This window comes from Myxocyprinus asiaticus, chromosome 1, assembly GCF_019703515.2.
Source record: "Myxocyprinus asiaticus isolate MX2 ecotype Aquarium Trade chromosome 1, UBuf_Myxa_2, whole genome shotgun sequence".
In the NCBI taxonomy this organism is placed as follows: Eukaryota; Metazoa; Chordata; class Actinopteri; order Cypriniformes; family Catostomidae; genus Myxocyprinus; species Myxocyprinus asiaticus.
Window position 1 is genome coordinate 57385488 of NC_059344.1, and position 23852 is coordinate 57409339.

The 23852-nt window shown below is 38.8% G+C and overlaps 1 protein-coding gene across 3 annotated transcripts; it reads right to left on the reverse strand.

Annotated features, from left to right (window-relative positions):
- Positions 1-586: 586 nt before the first annotated feature.
- Positions 587-22423, reverse strand: znf821 (zinc finger protein 821). Of its 3 annotated transcripts, none has more exons than XM_051665771.1 (6): positions 21964-22423; positions 8951-9082; positions 8644-8756; positions 7695-7793; positions 4543-4706; positions 587-4459 (listed from the first exon to the last, which is right to left on the reverse strand). In XM_051665771.1, the coding sequence occupies exons 1-6, from the start codon at positions 22001-22003 to the stop codon at positions 3682-3684; spliced, it is 1326 nt and encodes a 441-aa protein (XP_051521731.1). In that variant the 5' UTR covers positions 22004-22423; the 3' UTR covers positions 587-3681. The 3 variants fall into 3 exon arrangements, with proteins under 3 accessions (XP_051521731.1, XP_051522510.1, XP_051523319.1); XM_051666550.1 differs by having other exon boundaries at positions 21951-22423; XM_051667359.1 differs by lacking the exons at positions 8644-8756; positions 8951-9082; positions 21964-22423 and adding an exon at positions 5554-5690 and having other exon boundaries at positions 7695-7709.
- Between the last annotated feature and the right edge of the window lie 1429 nt (positions 22424-23852).

Sequence of the window (23852 nt, forward strand, 5' to 3'; positions counted from 1 at the left end):
TCCAATGTAGGGTATGTTCATAGAACATTAACATGGAACAGTTCCACCGCCCCCACCCCCCGACAACTGCCAGGGGGACCCTGAGGGACGGTGAGCCCAAGGGCCCAGAAGTACCTTAATGCACCACCGAGTACCGCCCATGTTCCAAACACATATGACTTACTTTCCTCTGGAAAAAATTCTGGAACACAATGGAAAATTTTAAAGAATTGTATCCATGCACAATGAAAGTGAATGGTGACTGAGGCTGTCAGTCACTAATATTCTATTTAACATCTCCTTTTGTATTTATTGGAAGAAAGTCAAATGGCTTTTGAACAGTAAGAGGGAAAGTAAATGATGACGGAATTATCTTTTTTGAATTAACTATCCCTTTAACAAGCACTAAATTACCACATCAACTATTGGCAAGATTTAATAAATGCTGCATTACTTAAAAGCATCCTTGTGACATCAGATGTCAAGGAATGTTGTGTCAGAGTGGGAGCTAGTTATTACATTTTGATAAAAGATCAAATAAATAATAATAATAAAAATAACCTCTTTAAAGAACATACACCGATCAAGTACAACAAGACCAGGAATGTGTAAAAAGAAAGTCATTTTAATTTCATGTTGACTATTATTATCATTGCTTCAAACTGGAGGGATTTCTTTATTTTAGGTATTCACCCTGATTGTTTCACTGTTCGTGCATTCGCTAAACCTTAACATCATTGCACATCTCATAGAAATAGGGCTCAAAACATAATTTACCTGTATATCAATATAAAACCATAGCACAAATTTCCAGTGACAAAGGCAACATTAATTTTTATACACTACTTATGTTGCAATAGAGATCAAGCGCACACTAAGTGCCTCACTGTTCACAACAAGCATTCCCAGTTCCAGTGCAGGACTGCACAGGTTTAAAGAGGTAACGTACACATTATACAGTACAGTGACAGCAGCAGAGGAGGAGATTGGGTGGTTAGCTGAGTAATATCCTTATGGATGTCTTGGAGGTTCAGTGTCCTGATCTGAAATAGTGATAATGATGGATGAGGAAGAGGAGGTCTCCTGCTCCTTTGAGTTCTCAGGCCGTGAGGATGCAGTTTGATCCTCACCATCCCTGAGTACCTGCACAAATATCAACCCGTGTAGCACTGTGTAAAGTATAAAGACTTTGCGAGGTCAGAGTAGTGTGTATGTGCTTTGAAATATACTTTCATTATGAATCCATTAAACTATAAATCTAACAGTAAATCCTCAGAGAAGACCAGCCTCTTTTCAAAAGGACAAAAGAGTCTACAGTAGAGGGCCTGCTCCAAATGACACCCTCAAACCTTGCAGACCTCCTCCGAGTCCATACTGTATTTTCATGTCGTAATGCAGCATAGTCTGGTAGTAGTCCGCACTAGTCTAGTAGTCCGGCCTTGGCAAAAAGGGTGCATCGAGGGTGGATAAGGGCGCCAACACACTAGAGTTTGTTGCGTCAGAAAGCGCTGCGAATAAACTGATTTAAATGGGGATGGTGAGCCACAAGGGCGTAGAGGAAAAACGCAATAGTTTGTGAAAGTTACACTTCATCATCTTCAACAAAAGTAATTTTAACTTTTGCTGCAACATACTTTCATCTTCCTGCATGCCATTACGTCTTGCACACAGTCGAGCACTCAAGCTAAAGTACGCAAGCCTGCACAGATGCTCTGTGATAATCTTTTAGTAAAATCAATGTCAGGCACATGTGAAGACAACGAGCAAAGATGCGGACTGTCTACAAAAACTGGCAAGGTTCCCACCCTTTTTGGCCAATGGAATTCCATGACTTTTTCATGACCTATCTAGGCATTTGTGATTACTATATACAGAATTAAAAAAGTAATTTGATTCAGACCAATTCGTTAATGAATCATTCAGACTACTTTTGGAGCCGCTTTGACCCACCACTGACCCAAGAAAACGATTCTCTCACAAATCGATCATCCCTTGCGAGCAAGTTTTAGGGCTCATGTACACCGAACATGTTTTTCCCATCTGTCTGTGCTATTTTTGGATTGTTTTTCTAGGCTTAAACATGCGCTGTTTTCCTTTAGTGTCTCGTGCAGCAGCGTCATGTTTTAAACCGTCAACTTTTAAAAACAAGTCTCAAGACAGCTGCGTTCTGTTCTATTCATTATGCTTCATCTATCTTTTTTTTTTTAGCACAACAATGCTAGAAAAATCTAACTGATTTTTTTTTTTTTTTTTTTTTTTTATAACTGGAAAAATGTACATTCACTAAAGGAATTTCTTTGACTTTCAAGATCTTATCAATTTCCAGGAGTTTTCCAGGCCTGGAAAACACAATTTTAAAATTCCCATGTCCATAGAAACCCTGAACTGGGCTGCACACGGACATTCCACAAGTGCTGTACTGATGACGCCAATTTGCGTGTAGTGCACTGTGCGTGAGACGTAGTGGCCGGCGGAAAGCCGAAGTATACTTTGGCCTTAACGCTTAGGCATCCAATCAACAAAAATTTTAGACAGTTGTGTTTCAGAAATTCAATTCGCTTGGTTTCAATCTGACTTCAAAAATACCATGATTAGCTTGTTCAGGTGTTTTCGATTAGGGTTGGATCTAAACTCAGAACAGTGGCCCTCCAGGAGTAGATTTGAGTAGCCCTGCCCTATGGTCTCATGGACTTCACAGACATGCATGAATAAAGACCACAAACAGGGCCACTGAGTTTCCTTGCCTCCTAACAGCGTTTAAATGATGTGTTGCAGTTTTAGCGAATCTGTAAGGAAATTATTGTAGTATATGTTGGCAAAAGGAATGTCAAGTCAGTGTGTGGGCCTGTACGGCCTCTGGGATCCAGGCAGAGGCCACAGGTGAAACTGGACCATGCAGAGAGCCCATGGTGAGGTAGTTGGTTATGTGAATATGAGCTAGTCAGTGACCTGATCTAGGGTCCTGGGAGGTGAGCCATGGTCACAGGTAAACTCCAACCTTTTTGACTGGTAAATTTGAACAGTAGGCTGAACAGAATGTGGAGTGGCTTTATTTCTCACTCCTGTCACTGTGAGTCTGTGTGCAAACAAAGACACTTTAAGGAAATGTCTTACTGCTCTGAACAAAGAGAGTTAAAATCCAAATCGGAGTCTTGAAAATGAAGTAGAATTAATCTTCTAATCATGCTTACAGGCAGGGAAACATATTTGCCCTTATTTCAGTGTTGGAATTTTTTTATATAAATTCAGTTTGTTACATAAATTCATTAGGGGTGGTTCACACCGACAGTGATTGCAGCACTGGAGGTCGCCAAGGAGCTGAACTGTAGGTTGCTAGCAGGTATTCCTACTTGACTGCAGAATTGAACTGTATAAGTCTGTGGATCACGTGAGCTTCACCGTTTGAACTCCCATTGGTATTCGCTGCATCGTGTCACTGCACATTTGCATAAAGTTGAACTCTTCTCAACTTTGTCGCATCGCCAATGGTCTCCAACGTTCACGTAGCCTCAAATCACCAACTCGCATTGAAAATGAATGACTTCTGGTTGCTTTGTTGCTGCAAATTGCTGCCAGAGTGAATGCCCCTTGAAATTGCTAAACCATTATAATCCTATAGCAGTCATAGTCAAGCTTTGTTTTAAGAATGGCAAACAAATACTTCCCGAATTTTGGGCTGAGAGGTGTTGGGAGCTGTGCTCATTATGGCAGCTTCATGAACAGGCCGTTGTCCATGGAAGGAACAGACATGGGGAAGGAAAACTGGAATAGATTCATGTCAGCAGTCAGAGCTGCCATTGCCGCAGGATCATGCTCGATCTGGTTTCGCAGTGATGGGTCAATCTTCTCCAGACGTCTCTTTAGCCTCTTAGCTTCCCTTTCACGAATTAAGCGTGCCTGTCTCTTCTCTGGCGTTTCATTCGCCCGTTTGAGTCGCATGGCCTCCCGGTCGCGCTGTAGACGGCGTGCACGCTGCTCATCCGACTCCTGCATCCGTTGCATCCGCTTCGCCTCGCGGTCTCGTAAGCGTCGCATCTCACGCTCCTCTGGTGTCTCGAAAGCCCGTTTGGTCTTTTTGGCTGTTCGCTCGCGTTCTAGCCGCTGCATTCGCACCTCCACAGGCTCGTTCTTCCTTCGGATTGCCCACTTTCTCATGGACGGCGACTGGGCATCCACAAGCTGCTGATAAGCTACGCAGCTGTTGCACACCAACAGAACCCCAGCCGGGTACACAGGCATTGGGTTCAGAATGTCTGGAAGAGGTGGAAGACCCGTGTTGGATGGACTGAGGCTTTCAGAGAGTGAGGGAAGAGGAGGCGCAGAAGAGAGGAGGCCATCTGGCAATGAGGTCAGTGCAGGACCAGGATTGGTGCCGGGGTTTGTCATGGGGCTTCTAGGTAGGGAATTGGACATGGAGCAGGCCTCACCGTCACTGTTGATCTCTATACTGCTCGTGTTGAGGAATTCTTTCAACTTTTCCCTATCGTTTCAGAGGAGGAAAATGTTAAGAGCAGCAAGTTTTGGAAAACAATGAGGCAATGATGTCATGGAGAATGAGCTGACCTGTTGAAGTTGTTGGTGTCTGTGAAGCGTGCGCCACACACTGCACAATTGGACAGGCGGTCCTCTGAATGGATGAGAATATGGCGACCAAGAGAGCCTGGAGAGCTGAGAGCTCGTCCACAAACAGGACAGACATAACTTTTACTGCCACCCACTGCTGTGTGCTGTTAACAGGAAATGAGAAATAAAAATATTTCATACATACAGTTCTTCAAAATTGAAAAGAACATAGTGGAAAACGAGTTTAGGAGCAGTGTACTTCAACATACATGCACATTTATAAATTATATAAATATTATTTGCCTCAAAGCTATTTGTACAGTGACCCAATAGCTGTTGTGATTTACAGTTATTTTTCCTGTTCCCAAAAAATTATGGCTTGAATACTAAAATTACATTTTTAGGCATAACTCTTTGCCTAATCTGCAGACTGTAGGCTGCTTCAGGGATTTTTTTATTTTTTTTTATCACTACTGGATATACATTTTGGTTTTGTTGCTTTTAGTTCGGCACAGTGGGTAGCACTGTTGCCTCACAGCAAAAAGGTCCCAGGTTGGAGTCCTGGCTCAAACTGGGCCTTTCTATGTGGAATTTGCATGTTCTCCCCGTGTTCGTGTGGGATTCCTCTGGGTGCTCCGGATTCAGGTTAAGTTAATTGGAGACTCTAAATTACCTATAGGTGTGAGTGAGAGTGTGAATGTGTGTGTCTGTGTGTGTTGCCTAGTGTGGAACTGGCCACTTGTCCAGGGTGTTTCCTTGCCGAGACAGCTGGGATAGGCTCCAGCACTACCCGTGACCCTACATAGGACAAGCGGCTATAGAAGATGGATGGATGGATATTGGATATACAGTTTCACAAAAAAAAAAAAAAAAAAAAAATCACATTTCTAAATAGATATTTCTGTTTTTAAAATTCCTGTTTGTCTATTGTGTCAAGTATTAATTTTAGGTTGTGTGTTTGCCCTTAATTTGATCTTTAAGGTGGATAATAGGTTCTCTTTTCACCTTTACCTGTAACCCTTTTTGTAACCCAAATTCATTTCGCCATCCGACTGGAGGGGGCACAAGGAACATCTAGGGGGCAATGCCCCTCTTGGCCCTGGCCATGTTGAAATGCATATGTACAATGATGCCATTACTGATGATAGCTGAAATTTAAAAGAGCCTCTAGATAGATGAGATGAAGATGAACTAGGGTGAGAAAGTACAGTTGAAGTCAGAAGTTTACATACACTTAGGTTGAAGTCATTAAAACTCATTTTTTTAACTACTCCACAGATTTTACATTAGCAAACTATAGTTTTGGCAAGTCTTTTAGGATATCTACTTTGTGCATGACATGAGTAATTTTTCCAGCAATTGTTTACAGACAGATTGTTTCACTTTTAATTGACTATATCACAATTCCAGTGGGCCAGAAGTTTACATACACTAAGTTAACTGTGCCTTTAAGCAGCTTGGACAATTCCAGAAAATGATGTCAACCCTTTAGACAATTAGCAAATTAGCTTCTGATAGGTGTACTGAATTAGAGGTGTACCTGTGGATGTATTTTAAGGCCTCAAACTCAGTGCCTCTTTGCTTGACATCATGGGAAAATCAAAATTAATCAGCCAAGACCTCAGAAAAAAAAAAAATTGTGGACCTCCACAAGTCTGGTTCATCCTTGGGAGCAATTTCCAAATGCTTGAAGGTACCACGTACATCTGTACAAACAATAGTACGCAAGTATAAACACTATACACAGCCATCATACCGCTCAGGAAGGAGACGCATTCTGTCTACTAGAGATGAATGTAGTTTGGTGCAAAAAGTGCAAATGAATCCCAGAACAACAGCAAAGGACCTTGTGAAGATGCTGGAGGAAACAGGTAGACAGGTATCTATATCCCCAGTAAAACGAGTCCTATATTGACATAACCTGAAAGGCTGCTCAGCAAGGAAGAAGCCACTGCCCCAAAACCACCATAAAAAAGCCAGACTACAGTTTGCCAGTGTACATGGGAACAAAGATCTTACTTTTTGGAGAAATGTCCTCTGGTCTGACGAAACAATAAATGTCCATAATGACCATCGTTATGTGTCAAGGAAAAAGGGTGAGGCTTGCAAGCCGAAGAACACCATCCCAACCGTGAAGCATGGGGGTGGCAGCATCATGTTGTGGGGGTGCTTTGCTGCAGGAGGAACTGGTGCACTTCACAAAACAGATGGCATCATGAGGAAGGAAAATTATGTGGATATATTGAAGCAACATCTCAAGACATCAGCCAGGAAGTTAAAGCTCGGTCGCAAATGGGTCTTCCAAATGGACAATGACCCCAAGCATACCTCCAAAGTTGTGGCAAAATGGCTTAAGGACAACAAAGTCAAAGTATTGGAGTGGCCATAACAAAGCCCTGACCTCAATCTAATAAAACATTTGTGGGCAGAACTGAAAAAGCATGTGCAAGCAAGGAGTCCTACAAACCTGATTCAGTTACACCAATTCTGTCTGGAGGAATGGGCCAAAATTCCAGCAACTTATTATTAGAAGCTTGTGGACGGCTACCCAAAATGTTTGACCCAAGTTAAACAATTTAAAGGCAGTGCTACCAAATACTAACAAAGTGTATGTAAATGTGAGGAATAGTGAAAAACTGAGTTTAAATGCATTTGGCTAAGGTGTATTTAAACTTCTGACTTCAACTGTAAGTGTGTTTCTAAAAAGAGAAAGCAACTTCCAGTTATCCAAAGCATTATACTTTCTCAGAATAATGGTGGCATGTGTTTTGGCACGTGTGGCTGCCTCTCAGTTATTTTCCCTGATGACACTCAAAGATAACAAGCACACTGCTACGTGTGTAAATGTCCAAATACTTTGAAGGACACTGTCTGTATATACATGAGTCATTCTCAGGAAACGGTGCCATTTGTGTCCCTATGACTTAATCATTTTGGATCCTGAACTTAGTCATAATTTGATAGATTTGACTCTGTTTAGATGTGTAATGCTAAATAAAGTTTAAAAGAAAACTTGTTTTTCATCAGAATTTTAGCCAATTTGTATGTCCCCAATTCCACATTCCCATCATATTTGATTGGATTATGTAAAATAAAGGATTTATCCTGACTAAAAGAGGAAAGAGGCTTTGGTTTGGTATTGATGTCCTCACCTGGTAGACGTGTGCGACGAGCTGATCTGGGCTACTGAACTCCAAGGAACAAAGAGGACACACATAACCGCATCCCTGGTCTGTTCCCTCCTCGCTCTCCTAATGGGCACAATGGACCAACAAACAGTAGCAAACTACAGACAAGCCAAGAGTAACATGACTTACAGCCTGAAAATATGAGGGGTTAAATTAGCAGTGATGCATTGTTTTTTCCTAGTAACACCCTATTATTTAATGTTTTGTTTTTCTTTGATAATGTAGTGTATTTTTTTTTTCATTATTCAGTACAAGAGACTATTCTCTGAGAATGATGACTGCTGTAGCTGATGACTTATGCAGCATTGGTGTGGTGTGGCGTCTATAGCAGACACCTGAACGCTTAAACCTTCGTGACTCATTCCAACTGTCGTGTCGACCGGGTTGCTATAGAGCTCTACAAAAATATATCTATCTACATAGTTCTCAGGGACCTCTGAAGATGACAATTACTGATGTGTGATGAAAAGGAAATTTGTAATGGTCTTCACCTCACGTTTAAAGCTGAAAGGTTTGTGAAGTTGAACAGGCTTATACATACAATGAGACATCATGAACAGTTCCCTTGTTAAAGTTTCAGACCCTCAACCAATTATCTCAATGTACCGATTTATGAATTTTACATGAAGTCTGATACAAAACTGATGTTTGTTTCCTATTTCAGCAGGACAATAATCCCAAATGTAAGACCTATTTAGAGAATATTTTCTAGCCTAAAACAATATTACATTTAAATAATTTTAGTGCCTTCCAATCTATTCGTAAATCAGTAAAGTAAAATAATTGGTCAAGGTCTGAATACTTTTACAAACCAAGTTGTCTATAAAAGGACGATAATGCAGATAACACGAGTAAGGAAGTGTGCAGGGTAATTCACAGTCTTACAACATGAGATATTGCATCTGACACTCACCTCCTTGACGTCATCGTGTTGCATGTGGTAATGGCCGCTTTTATGACTCATCATGCTGTCATCAGCAGAGGCATTTGATGAGTCGTCTTTATCAAAATCACTATCACCGTCGTCTGGTAGCATGAAAAAAAAAGTTTGATCTTATTATTATCAGTGCCTCCATCACAGGTCACCTTGCTTATCTGTTAAGTCTCAACACTGCACAGTTAACATACTTCTTCCTCACGAAAAAGTTTTTAAATATTTTGTGAGCAATGAGCAAATATACAAATATTTGTCTAATAGTCTTTTAAGCCTTGTAGCTCACCGCTTGAACTGTCTTGCTCTTCAGGCTCCTGTGAGTTGTTGCCATGGCATTCACCGTCCTCAATTAAGTCATCTCGAGAATCCATCTCAAAAGTGTGCTGTGGTCCTACCAACCCAGTTGTGTGAAAAGGCCCTGTGAATGAAACAGCACATAGCCACTGAGAATGTGTCACTGGATTCAAAATAAACAGCATATATCATTATGCATCCATTTATGCAAACAGCACATGAGCGTACAAGGCAAAATACAGGTCCATATTGAATCTGTACCTACAGAAATACACAGAACTGGAATTTGAATTGTTTGTTTATTAAAAAAAAAAAAAAAAAAAAGGCTGATCTGGTTATCTTTTCAGCTACTAATAAGTACTTTTAACTCAGTTTAACACCTTTGACCATATTTAAATACATTTCGCAGATTTTCCCCAAAATAAACAGATTCACTCTGGGTCTGGACAAATGTTAGACCTGCTACAGTAATACAATTCCCTGTATTCTTAACACAAATAATGTTGTTTAATCTTCCAGATTCAATAAAAATAAAGTAATAGTTTACCAAAAAAAATCAAATTCTCTCATCATTTACTCACCCTCATGCTATCCAAGATGTGTATGACTTTTTCTTCTGCAGAACACATATTAAGATTTTTAGAATATCTCAGCTCTGTAGGTCCTCACAATGCAAGTGAATGGTGACCAAAATTTTAAAGCTCCAGAAGCACATAAAGGCAGCACAAAAGTAATCCATACTCCAGTGGTTAAATACATATCTTGAAAAGCAATATAAGTGTGGGTGAAAAACAGATCAATATTTAAGTCCTTTTTTACTATCAATCTCCAATTTCACTTTCTCCTTCCTTTGTTTTTGGCGAATCACATTCTTTGTGCATATCGCCACCTACTGGGCAGGGAGGCTGTTTCTCACCCACACCTATCATATTGCTTTTGAAGATACAGATTGGAGTCGCGTCACGTTATGCGAGGTTCGGACGTGTGAATGGCGACCTCTGCGCACTTTGCTAGTTTTAAAACTATTAATGTCATAAACCGGTGAGATTCGATACACTCTGTTCCATAAATTTTCTAGGAGGACAATATGTCAAAGAATTCAAAATCCTCGGGCTTTGGAGACATTAAAAGACACTTACGTGCTCAAGCTGACACCCCCGTGGAGGCCTCGAGCCTGGGAGTCAATTTGGTCACAGAAATTAGGGAAATCCGACAAGAAATGTTGATAATGTCGGCAACGCTGACGAAGGTCGTTGCTGACTTGGAGGATCTTGCTGTAATACGTCAATCGATCACTGTCATGGAGACGAAATTCACTGGGGTGGTTACAAGAGTGGGGGATGTCGAGAAACGGATCGATTATCTGGAGTCATCGGAGCTAATCCGCTAACGACCAAGGTGGATTTGGAGCGTGTCTGGGAGAAATTAGAGGACATGGAGAACCGTAGCCAGCAGAATAACGTCCGTATTGTTGGAATTCCTGAGGCTGAAGAGGGTCAGGATATGGTGAAATTCCTGGACGGTCTCTTTCAGAGTCTGCTCGACATAACAGGCCATAAGCTGGAAATTGAGCAAGCTCACAGGGTTCCGGCTTGGCGATCCGCTGAGGGAGACATGCCCCGAACAATTCTGGCCAAATTTCTGAGATCATCTGATAAAGATCTTGTGTTATGCGAGGTGAGGAGTAAAGGAAGGCTTTCTTGGAAGAACCACAGCATTTTCCTTTTCCCAGACTTTGCGAATTCAACGAGAGAGAAACATGATCAATTCAAGGAATGCAAGAAACTCTTACATCAATGGAAGGTCGCTTTTGCACTGATGTCTGTAAAACATTCACATGTCCCTAGCAAGCGATGTCCTTCATGAAGACAATGGAGTGAGTTATTTTGTGGTACTCACATTGCAGACGAGTGGACCAACTCACTGAACATTCACTTGACTGTCCGAAGAAACTGAGCACCTTTTTTATTTCTTTTTGTGCTGGTTCCACCTAGCGGCTGGAGTTTGTTTTGTGGAGGAACACACCTTCGGGAAAGTTATGTGGATGAATCTACACGTTCATGTGTTTATTCTGCCTATTGGCTGGAGTTTGTTTTATAGATTACATTTTGTTGTGTAATTCTGTCTCACAAAATTTGTATAGAAACACCGGACTTGAGCAATGTGACGGCAAAGCTGTCGCGGGGGCTCTCGTAGGCATACATGGACTGTTTGAGTTTAGAGGGATGGACACCAGTTGGCGCTGTTTTTCTTTTTTCTGTTTGTTTGGTTCGGGGGGAAGATTGGGGTTTGATTGTTGCACTAATGTTGGAATGTGGTCTTTATCATTTTGTTTTTGACACACAATCTATTTTTTCTATGTCGAAATGTCAAATGTTAATATGAGTGGATTGTCTCTCGCCATGTGGAATGTGAATGGGTTGGGGAACCCCATAAAAAGAAGGAAGGTTATTTCTCTTAAGCGTAAGAAATATGATATAGTGTTTCTTCAAGAAACGCATCTTTCCCCGCATGAAGCTGAAAAATTTGGGAAGATATGGGGTGGACATGTTTTCTTTAGTGCTGGCTCAAGTAAGAGCAGGGGAGTCATTATACTGATAAGTAAGCATCTACAATTCAAATGTCTCAAACAGATTAAAGATAAATTAGGAAGAGTCATTATTGTTTTAGCAGAAATTCAGGGGCAAAGTCTTATTTTGGCTAATATTTACACACCTAACATTGATGATCAGGGCTTTTTATAGATCTTGAAGGGATGTTGCAAGCCACTGGCACCCCTTGTGATATAATATTGGGAGGAGACTAGGGCTGCACAATTAATCGAAAAACTAATCACGATTATGATTACAGCTGCCACAATTATGTAATCATGAAAACTGACGATTACAGCATTCAATTTAAGTCTGCTCCTGTTGCGTCAATGGTTTCTATTTACAACATGTTTTTGCAGCGGCTGAGTATTCTAACCAATCACTAACATGTCCGTTGAGCAATGAAATGGCAATGGCCAATCAGAGCTGCTTAGATTAGTCCTCCGTCCTGTCTGTAATGACAACTGATCCTAATGTGCAAGTTTTAAACCGTCTGAATGCCCAGATGCTTGCTTTATGTTCTAGCACTTTTCGCATAGCACACGAAAATTAATACTGAAGAAACATCATCTGAAACTCGAAAAGAAGCTGTAGAACAAGAGCGAAAAGCATTTTGGAATTATTTTGGACTCATTGCATATTGCACAGCTTGCTTTGAACGTAGATGTTAAATACACTGCAAATGAGCAACAGGACAAAATTAAAACGATCGAAATGCAGGTCTCGAACAGTGTAAACCTGCAGTGAGTGACAGCAGTCATTGTAATGGGAGAGTTTGTCGCATTGCTCGACTTCTGTGTACAATTTATTAAAAATGTAAAAACAGTTTTGTTTTGTCATGTTAATAAGTAGGCCAATATGAATTTGATTTGTACAAAATAGCAATAAAGTAATTCAGCTTAACTGTTCTAAGTGTGTTTTGGAGGTGTAGCCAACATAAAGAATATGGCATGAATAGCATATTTCAGGAATCACCGTCATTATCACGTCTGCTCTAATAAGACACATTTGCCATGCAGCTTGTATTAGTAGATTTAACATTTTCACGAATCGCACAAACTCCGATCGCAAATGACTGTTTTTAAGTGCAACCACTGAGGCCAAAAATTATCTAACGATGATCTTACGTAAACAAGATCACCGTTGAAGATCTAGCGGGATGAATGGTCCCCTGTCTTGCCACCAAAGGTCTTACTGAACGCAATAAGTAACTTGGTCAATTTAAATCGCCTGTTAATTAGTTTGAATATTGAATATGCCATTTTATTTACTGTACTGCAGTAATTTAGCAATAATTTAATTTATTCTATACCATAGATATCAATTTAAGATAATTTTTATTTGCCATACCTTAACAAACATTATTACAATATAAAATACAATACAATATAATGCTTAAAAGAAACTGGAGCGCAGCTCATATCCACCATTGAAATCTGCTACTCTGAAGAACCACACGGTTGCTTACTTTGTGACGTCATGGTAATTTAATATTTTAATCAACATTAATAATCGCAATTACAATATCAAGGGCAATAATCGACAATTATGATTTTTGCTATAATCATGCAGCCCTAGAGGAGACTTTAATCTTTTGATGGACTCAGTCCTTGATCATAGTGAAGCAAAAGTGTGTAAGCCCCCTAGAGCAACATTGACGCTTCACAGGATGTGTAAAAATCTTGGTCTTACAGATATTTGGAGACTTCTGAACCCACCTGGTAGGGACTATAAATTTTTTCATCAGTCCATAAGATTTATTCTAGAATAGATTTTTTAGATCTAATAGATCTAAGTCCCTCATTTCATCTGTTTTTGATTGCTCAATTGGAAACATTTTAGTCTCAGATCATGCCCTGGTGAGTTTAGAGGTGTTGACATTTATTTAAATGTTGCCTCAAGCATATGGCTGAACTCAAAATTAAGTATTAATAAGTCCCCTTTCTGCTGGTCAGAGTGGATTATGAGGGAGGTTAATACGCTCAGTGACCTATATGAGAGTGGAGTGTTGAGATCTTTTGAAAATATGGTTCAACATTTTAGGATTCCCAGATCTCAGTTCTTTAGGTATTTACAACTGCGACACCTGCTCTGTACTATTTTTGGGAGTAGCATACACCCCCCGAAAGCGGCAGATACTCTGGGAGTGGTGATTACTGCTTTTGGAAAAGGTCATGAGGCATCAGTGTATTACTTCCTGCTAATTCAGAGTCTGGGGGACGGAGCTTCAACTTCTCTCAAGAGATTATGGGAGAAAAATTTCAATTTGGTATTGGAGGAGAGAGAGTGGCTAGGATTCTAAATGCCAATCAGAAGATGGGGACACAACCCATGTTTTTTGGAGGTGTGTTAAGACCCAAGATCCAAGGATGTTCGAAGGAGGGGCTTAATGTATATAATTTTATTCCATATTTTCTGTTATGTTTAATCTGTGAATGGAATCAAAAAAAATTGTTAATAACAAAAAATATATATAGATTAAACCACTGGAGTCGTATGGATTACTTTTATGCTGACTTTGTGTTTTTTGGAGCGTTAAAGTTCTGGCCACCATTCACTTGCATTGTATGGACCTACAGAGCTGAAATTTTCTTCTAAAAATCTTAATATGTGTTGTGCAGAAGAAAGAAAGTCATTCACATCTGGGATGGCATGAGGGTGGGTAAATATGAGAACTTTCCTTTTTGGGTGAACTATCCCTTTAAGCTCTTTATTTTACAGATTTTGAAGAATAATGGTGATTACCACAAAAATAATTGACTCATCCCTTGTTTATTGAAAACAAGCAAAAAACACAGTCACAGTGGAAGTGGAAGTGAATAGGGCCAGTTTATAAATATTGAAATACACACCGTTTCAAAAGTATAGCCACAAGACGTAAATATTACATGTATTAACATGGTTTTAGTGTGATAAAATCAGGAATTTAGTGGAATTTACTACAGTGTTTACTAGATTACGTGGTTTGCTGGCATTATGTCATCATGACAACAAAGTGTAATATTGGATATAACTGTACAAAGATAAGGTTAATAAGCGATATCATCACACTGAAATCATGTTAACAGGTAGAATATTTATGTCTTTGGCTATACTTTTAAAATAGCAATTTTTTTTTAATGTTTATGATCCATGTTTATGACTTCCATTGCAACTTAATATAATTGCAATTTTTGTTTTTATTTTTAAATAATCAAAATAAATGGGTCAGTAACAATGTTTTTTTTTTTTTTTTTTTTGTAAATCATCATTATGCCACAAATTCTGTCGATTGAGCTTAACTTGTATTAAACCTGGAACATTCCTTTAATGTAAAGGGGTACCTCAATCTGAACATAATAGACATCCTTGCAGCACACACTAAAAAGCCATTTTCTTATTCATTCTTGAATTCTTGAAAGAAAAGAAGATGCAAACCCAAGATGCAATGAAAGTAAATTATGACAGACACTATCGTACTACCTTACATCTCCTTTTGTGCTCCACGGAAGACAGAAAGTCAAACAGCACTAACAACATAATAGTGAGTAACTGATGACAAAGTTTAAATTTTTGGATGATCTATCCCTTTAAGGAGAATTTTTTTTCCCTTGCCATAGCCACCTTTGACTTACTCACTGAAGGCATTGAGACACTATTTTCTATAAAGCTGCTGAGACAATATATATTATGGCATGCGCTATATTAATAAAATTGACTTGATTTGACACTACCAACAATAGAACCAACTACATCCAGAGACATAAGAATCACTCGTTTATGCTACATTAACACGTAACTAATACATACGCATATTGAAACATATAGGCACGTGCACAATCCACCTCACGCTCAACAACCCCCACATCACACTGACTGAGCTCACAACATACACTGCAGTCCCAGAGGAAACAGCATCTCCTGCATGGCGAGTCAGGGCATCTAATGTGAGAATCAGCTCCTCCAGAAACACTCTGTATGCCCACACAGAGCTGCTCTTCCCTCTGTCCTCCCTCCCAGCATGCATCCCATTACTCTATCTCTGCCATCTACAGAATGCCTTCTGCAAGACTTCTAATATTTGCATCTAAGCAACATCAATGGCGATCAGCTAACAAATTAAACAAGACATTTACATAAGCTCAAGAAAATGTAACGTGGTTACAACAGTGTTCTATATGGTTGCTAAGAGGTTTTGGGTGGTTGCTAGGGTATTACTTACTAGCCCAAGTCAAAAGAGCCAATCCTCAAGTCTCTATCAGTATGTTCACATGCACTTCGATTTCAGACGAGCTAAAACAATAATCCGTCTTTTTAAAATGTCACGTAAACACTTTAGTTCAACTGAAATCTTAACAGTCTGATTTTTGCAAAGTCGTACAAACAGACCTAGATAATGCAATTGAAGCTCAGCTTCTTCCAGCATTTATACACATTAATTGGACCACAGTTGGCTTTGCACTGTACGCATGTTCCCAAAAACAGAGGTGATGCGTGTTTTACCGGCACTACCTCAGCTGACGTGCTATCTTCAAATATTTGATTATGTACTGCGTCATGTACACTTGGACAGACAGATAAAGATTGCTGCTTGACTATGCAGAAACCCACTGTATCTCGAGTACAACTGCGCATGTAAATGTACTGTATGATCAATTTCAAGAAAACATACAGAAATGGAAAAAAGTAATGAAACATAATATCATTTATTGGTATAGTCTTCACTGTAGATTAATATTATAATATAATACATACTTTTTAAACCACTGCAGCATAGCACTGCGAGTGGTTTTCTCAATTTCTTTTTTAATGTTGTTTGATAATGTTAAAAACATACTAGACAGCAGCAGATCTATCAGGCTGCATTTACACTGCAAGTGCTAACCCTGACAGCACACGTACATCACCCAAGCGTGATGTGCGAGTTTCCATCTGGAAGGTGTATTTTTTTGATTGTGTGCTCATCTGCAATACATCTATAGGAAGTTTCCTTCTTGGGTGTCAGCAGGACTTTCGGCCTGTTTTTATGTTTTTAAAGCTGATCTTTTTGGGGTGCCTGGGTAGCTCAGTGGTAAAATACGCTGGCTACCACCCCTGGAGTTCACTAGTTCGAATCCCAGGGCATGCTGAGTGACTCCAGCCAGGTCTCCTAAGCAACCAAATTGGCCCGGTTGCTAGGGAGGGTAGAGTCACATGGGGTAACCTCCTCGTGGTCGCTATAATGTGGTTTGTTCTCGGTGGGGCGCATGGTGAATTGAGCGTGGTTGCCGTGGTGGATGGCGTGAAGCCTCCACACGCGCTATGTCTCCGTGGCAACGCGCTCAACAAGCCACGTGATAAGATGCGCGGGTTGACTGTCTCAGACGCGGAGGCAACTGGGATTCGTCCTCCGCCACCCGGACTGAGGCGAATCACTATGCAACCACGAGGACTTAGAGCGCATTGGGAATTGGGTATTCCAAATTGGGAGAAAAAGGAGAAAAAGGGGAAAACCCCCCCCCAAAAAAAGCTGATCTTTTTAAGATGTTTATCTGATATTAATTAGATTGTAATGCTTTCCAGATAAAATGCTCCTAAACAGACATCTCAGAGATGTAAGTGTGCTATCTGGGAATGCACAGATCTGATATTTTGATAAAAAAAATTTTTTGTCCCAGTCCTTCTGTTCACTTTAGATGTAAGTGACTGTTTATTTTAATAACTCACGAAGATGATTATTTTAAACAAATTTTGATCATTTAGCTATCTGCCAGTCAAAGCATGCGGATACCGAAATGAGTCGGTACTCAGTACTACCGTTATTGCGGATAGTCTAGCATCGCTACATCTAGTTAATTTTAGTATTGACTTAGTACCAATTTACCTGTAATTTTGACATCCATACCTCCTTCAGTGTACATCAATGGGATTTGAATTGTTTTTTTTGTTTGTTTTTAAGTCAGATCGCTTTGATAAGTAATAGCACACCTCTCCTCAACAATCTGCATGATTTGAGGCATCAATCAACTTACGCGACAAAGGCTCAGTGGCTTGTTAAAGTATTAGCATTACTAATAGTGATCAAAGTTCCTTTAAAGGCAAGTCAGACCACTCGGTGGCCATCTTTGGAATGCTTACAGACAGCTATTTTTTCTATGGATACAGCATCAAAGTTCAGCTCTTGAATGGGGAATGACCGAAATCTCCAAAACAGCTGGTCAAAGTTAAGATCAGAGAACATATTTCAAATCAACAGTCAAATCTGACAACAATGGTATCATAAATTGTGCTTCTTTAGCTCAAATCACACTAAAAAATGCTTCTTTTCAGGCGGGTCCAGCTAATGCGTGTGCACGTCTAGAGTTGACTGACAGGGGATGTCTGTCTCTAAAAGGTGATTGGCTCTTTTACATGCAAGGCGGGACTTCCTTTTCTAAATCCGCCATATAGGGCATTCCAATTTCTCCCATTCATTTTAATACAAGTGGTCCGTCTTGGGCTAAACAGTCTATTTAGTGATGATTGTTTTATCAAGCACCACTAATGGCCAACCAATATATTATTGTGAAGTTCAAACTGGACTGGAATTGGGTTGTGATTGTGTCTGGTGGTTTTACCAAAGATCTTGTTTTTGATTTTCAGAAAGCTTAAGTCCATTTGAGCTCAGACCATTTCAATATTTTACCTCTAGTCACCCAAGAGTTCCCTTTGCAAGCATTTTACTTCCCTAGTATCCACGGGACAGTTTAATCAACATCAAAAAACATGACTAGGTCCATCGAAATGTGCCAAAGATTTGCATGAAAGTAGAGGGTTCTTAATGTTTAACTATGAACAGCTACAACAGTAGTCAGCCAGTGATTGATGTAAGAGAGTTACCCATCCCCCATTGCCAGTTCTGTCTGTACATCTGTCTCTCCACCCTCTCACCCCCCCCCCCCATGTGCCACTGTGATGTTATCTCTGCGTCTGTCTGTCTGTAGGCAGGAGGTGACGCAGTGTCTGACTAAATCCAGACAAAGAGACAAACTCGTCAGCCAACAGACACCAGAGAAAGGGTAAAGTCAGTGGTGGGGGTGGGAACAAAATAGACAAAAAGAGAGGCAAAACTTAACTGGAATACCAAACAATGAGAGTGCTCCTGAATCCTGAGAAGCTACCCTCTCCCACAACCCTTTAGAAGTCCCTGCCAACCCCAAAAGGGAAAATGAACTACAAATACATAGAACATTGAAAACAGCACAGGAAAGGTTGAAGGGAGAGAGGAGTATGGGCCTTGCACCCTGTCTGAGTCCCCTTTCTAGGTTCTTGGGATGGAGGAATGGTAGACAGACATCTGATCAACCCAGACAACTAATTCAGCTCTTAATTTTCCTGATTGACAAAAGGGTTATTCCAGACACGATGGAAGAACAAGCTCGGTCATATACTTTCCCACGGAGTAATATTTCCCAGTACGACTCCAAGTGCCCCTATTATTTCCAAAGAAAAATACAACAAAGTTGTATATTTTACTGTCCTGGATCATATGAAAAATATACAAAAATTAATAATAATGACTCATTTCAACAGAGAGAGAGACAAAAAATTTCAAGACAGTATTTACTAAGAACAAGCTTCCAAAATCTTAAAATATATAATCAAATGTTTGCAATAGAAATAAGCTTCTTGAAAGTATTTGTTTGTGTATGTGTGTTGAGTCAAGGAACACTTATTTACTATTTACTTATATGTGCTACTACTAATTATTACATATCAGTAACATTTTTGATCATGTCACCAACTGACAATCCCTAAATGTCAGATGTAAAACCATTAGTGGAGATATATGTAGCAAAAAAGCCTATGGGTATTTTCTGCAAAAGATTGCTCACAATCGGCATGGCATTACAGATTAGACTTGTGTCCTCTAAGAGTGAAGAAACAGTAGACAATTCTATGATAATATACTATATGATTTCAGAGAGTTTCAACACACATTGTTGGAAAACATCCTCCGACTCAAGACATTGCTGGCTCATCTCTAACCAGAAATAAACACATTTTCAGACGGTGAACTAAACATGGGTGAGATGTTGGTGACCTTAACCTCCATGTGGTTATGGAGTCATCAAAACAAAAAGCAAAAATCTGCTAATATAAGTGAGCGCAGTGATATATTTTTACATTGTGCATTTATATGAGTGAACTTCTTTATGTCCCCACTAAAGATCAGTGAATTGATCTTTAACATCGATTGTTTTTCTAGCATCTCAACAATACAACAATGTAGAAACTGATTCAGTATTGTGCTTATTTTGCTGTGTTATATGTATATGCATGTGTATAGATACATATATTTATGTTTTAGCGCTTTGTGTATGAGAAAAGTAGGGATGTGCCAAGGTAATTGACTAGTCGTCCAACAAATGACTAGCTGATTAGTGGGGTCGACTACTTACGTTAATATTTTTAGTGGTGGTGGTTTTAATGGGATATGCAACTTCTTGGAGAGCATTTTTGCATGATTATAACTCACATCAACAATACATTTAAAGACGATCAGTACGTTAAATCCTCTACTGTGAGTAATATTGCCATATTTGTGAGGTGCTTTAGAGAGATTAAAGTCTTTTGCTGATTCTGACACTGCTTAAATAAATAGTTGCAGATATTAAACAGCTTGTTATCATGAACTAGATGTGTGTACACACCATTTTCTTGCAGTTCTGCACTTTTGAATGTGCAGCGAGTATCAACATGAAGCACTACGATTACATTAAATCACGTCATTCTACGTTCAGGATGTGCATAAGCCGTTTTTGTGCCACTCAGTATTGGATCCTTTCTTATTTCTTCTCTTACTTTGATAGTTTTATGCAATAAGATGTTCTAGTTATTTAGCCTATATTTTTGTTGAATATCTGTTAATTACCATGTAGAAGTGCTGCGCTCTGAAACGTGTCTGATTGGAGCCAAATGAACGTAACAGAGTCTAATTATATATTATTATCCTTAACACCGTCTAGTCGTTCAAACGACTATGAAAATTACGAAAATTTTTAGTTTTGCACATCCCAAGAAAAAAGCACATTAAAAATAAAATGCATTATTTAGCATTATATTAAATAGATAGATAGATAGATAGATGATGGATGGATGATAGATGGATGGATGGATGGATTGATAGATGATGGATGGATGGATGGATGGATAGATGATAGATGATGGATGGATGATAGATGGATGGATGGATGGATTGATAGATGATGGATGGATGGATGGATGGATAGATGATAGATGGATGGATGGATAGATAGATGGATAGATAGAGGAGTACATACAACTGGAAAGCTATTTTTTCTTTACAGAATCAATTGTCATTGTCCCCCACATACACGTATTAGTATCCCACATTGTGTCTTGTTATAGAGATAGAGAATTCTATTGTAAACTAGGGATGCAATGATGTAAAAGTTTAGACAGATTCTGATATCTGATCATTTGTTGTTATGAATGATAACTGATATGATGAGCAATTGTGTGTATATATTATTATTATTATTATTATTATTATTATTATCCTTAACACCGACTAGTCAGTCAAACGACTATGAAAATTATGAAAATTGGTAGTTTTGCACATCTCAAGAAAAAAGCACATTAAAAATAAAATGCATTATTTAGCATTATATTAGATAGATAGATAGATAGATAGATAGATAGATAGATGATGGATGGATTGATAGATGATGGATGGCTTGATAGATGATGGATGGATTGATAGATAGATGGATGATAGATGGATAGATAGAGGAGTACATACAACTGGAAAGCTATTTTTTTCTTTACAGAATCAATTGTCATTGTCCCCCACATACACGTATTAGTATCCCACATTGTGTCTTGTTATAGAGATAGAGAATTCTATTGTAAACTAGGGATGCAATGATGTAAAAGTTTAGACAGATTCTGATATCTGATCATTTGTTGTTATGAATGATAACCGATATGATGCAGCAATTTTATACATATATACTTTTCTGTCTACTATTTGATATAAAACAACAGACACTAAAGTTCTAAAGCAAAAATATTTGCTATCACAATTATAACCTACAGTGTACATATAATGTCATATTTAGTAGGCTACTTTTAAAACGAGACACCGGTAAAGGCTGTTTACATTTAAAAATGATTCTTTGGGGTAACACAGGCATCAACATAGGCTTTAAACAAGCTAATGTTGTGAAAAGTAACCTGGCCTCTGGCTGCTGTTCCTGTACAGTAAAATGCGGATGTACTGTAACACTTTAGGAAAGCAAACAACTTAACACATGCAATCATGATGGTTAGAGCTTCCTGTGCGATTATCACCTTCGTAGGACTACAAAAAAAAAAAAAAAAAAAAAAAAAAAAAAAGCTTTCTAACACTTTCTAGTAAATTAAAAGTGTTTACAATACCTGAGATACCTACAATTCACTTTGAAAGGGTTGGTCTGTTTTCGTCTTGACATATTAAGCCCCACTCCCGGATGAAAAAAGTCGAATCTCTTCTTTGATCCGACTGATGTGAAGATGTGCCTTTAAACCAATCCAGAGATAGGTGAATTAAATCAGCCTCTTCTGAGAGATCATGTAAACAGTCCTGTAAAACAAATGCTCTAAAAGCGCAGAACTGAAAGACGGCTACATTGGCCAGCCCAATTGGGATCATTTAACTAAACGAGAATAAAGGGCTGATTTTGAGTAAACAGGCATCTCGCTGTTGGTCGACGATGAAACCTCATTCATGTCGACAGATGTCCGTTTGCAAACGTAAGAGATCGCAATCAGATGTACGGAATTCATGTGTGATCCTGCGCCATTGTAGCCGGGCACTGCAGAGACTCTATGCATTTCAAGCAAAGAACTGAGGTGAGAAGAATGGCAAATGTTCTGTTTCTATCAATAAACTATTTCTTATGGGCAAAACACCTATCTACCTACAGTGGGCGCTCGGCGGCTCATAACACCTATTTCCCTGAAATCTTTGGACGTTTTTGGTGTCTGTAGTGACAAACTATCATTTTTAAAATGTTAATTGTAAACATATGTACTTGACATAAAAAAGTCAATCTCATAATCCTCTGTAAATCATCTTCCAACTCTGATAAATTAAATCCCCAACTGCAAACGATTGCGATTGGTACATCCTTATCAGCGCTGAGAAAAGTAACAAGGCCCACGTGTCAACGTTCCTGCTGTTGGATCATAACGTGGATCATAATGGCGTTGCACTAAGAAAAAAATTAAAGACCAATGGTTGAAATATGGTGGATAATTCAACCTTTCCCCCTTTTTTAGGCATTTCTTCGCTAACACATGTTTGTTATATCCAGTGTTGGGTGTAATGCATTATTAAGTAATTAATTGACTTTTCTTTGAAAAAAAAAAAAGTAAAGTAAGGGATTACTCTTAATTTTTCAGTAATTTAATTACAGTTACTTCTGATGTAATTGTGTTAAATAATGTATAGACTCTAGAACAATTCTATATAAAACAATAGTGAATTTAAAATCGAAATTTAACGTCTAATGTTAAAATGTATGTTTTCTAATTTAATGCTGCCCCCTTAAATTCTTTGGCCAGTTCATGAACAATTTATTTGATTTTATATGATTTATTTGAAAGAATCGAAAGGACAATTTCATGCCTATCCTTGTATTTTCAATCTTGTCGAGGTTGATAAGGGTTTTAAAAAGTAAAAAGTACTAAGTAATGCAATTACTTTTCAGAAAGAGTAATAAGTACAGTAATCTAATTACACTGTAGAAGATGTAATAAGTAGTTAGTAATTAATTACTTTTATAGAGTAACTTACCCAACACTAGTTATATCCACCTACGTAATGCTAACATTGACAGTAAGTTGACTTTAAAAACATGCTTTCAGTAAGTCAGCCAGCTTTCATGAATAGTTTTAGGATCCTTGTTAGTACATAATGCAGCCTATTCTGCATATTAATCACTTTAATGGTAGCCTACAAGCAAGCCCGCACCAGACTTTCCTTAGCAAATTGATCATATTTTAAAGGATACTGATTTTATGATAAAACTATTCAATGAATAATGTAGGAAAACTGATTTTGAAGGAACCAAGCTATTTATTCCATCATCTCTCCACCATTATAATCAGCCGTTATGACTGGATGGAACCTCGCATCATTGCATCTGACCAATTAGAGATAACTTCCTAGGCTTTATGCTCCACCCAATATAAACAATATTCTAGCAAATGGTCTTTCTAGTGCTTTTATCTATTTGATTTCTAAAGGTAACAACGAGACGCATTGTGGAATACACATGCGTGGATGTAGAGGACAAT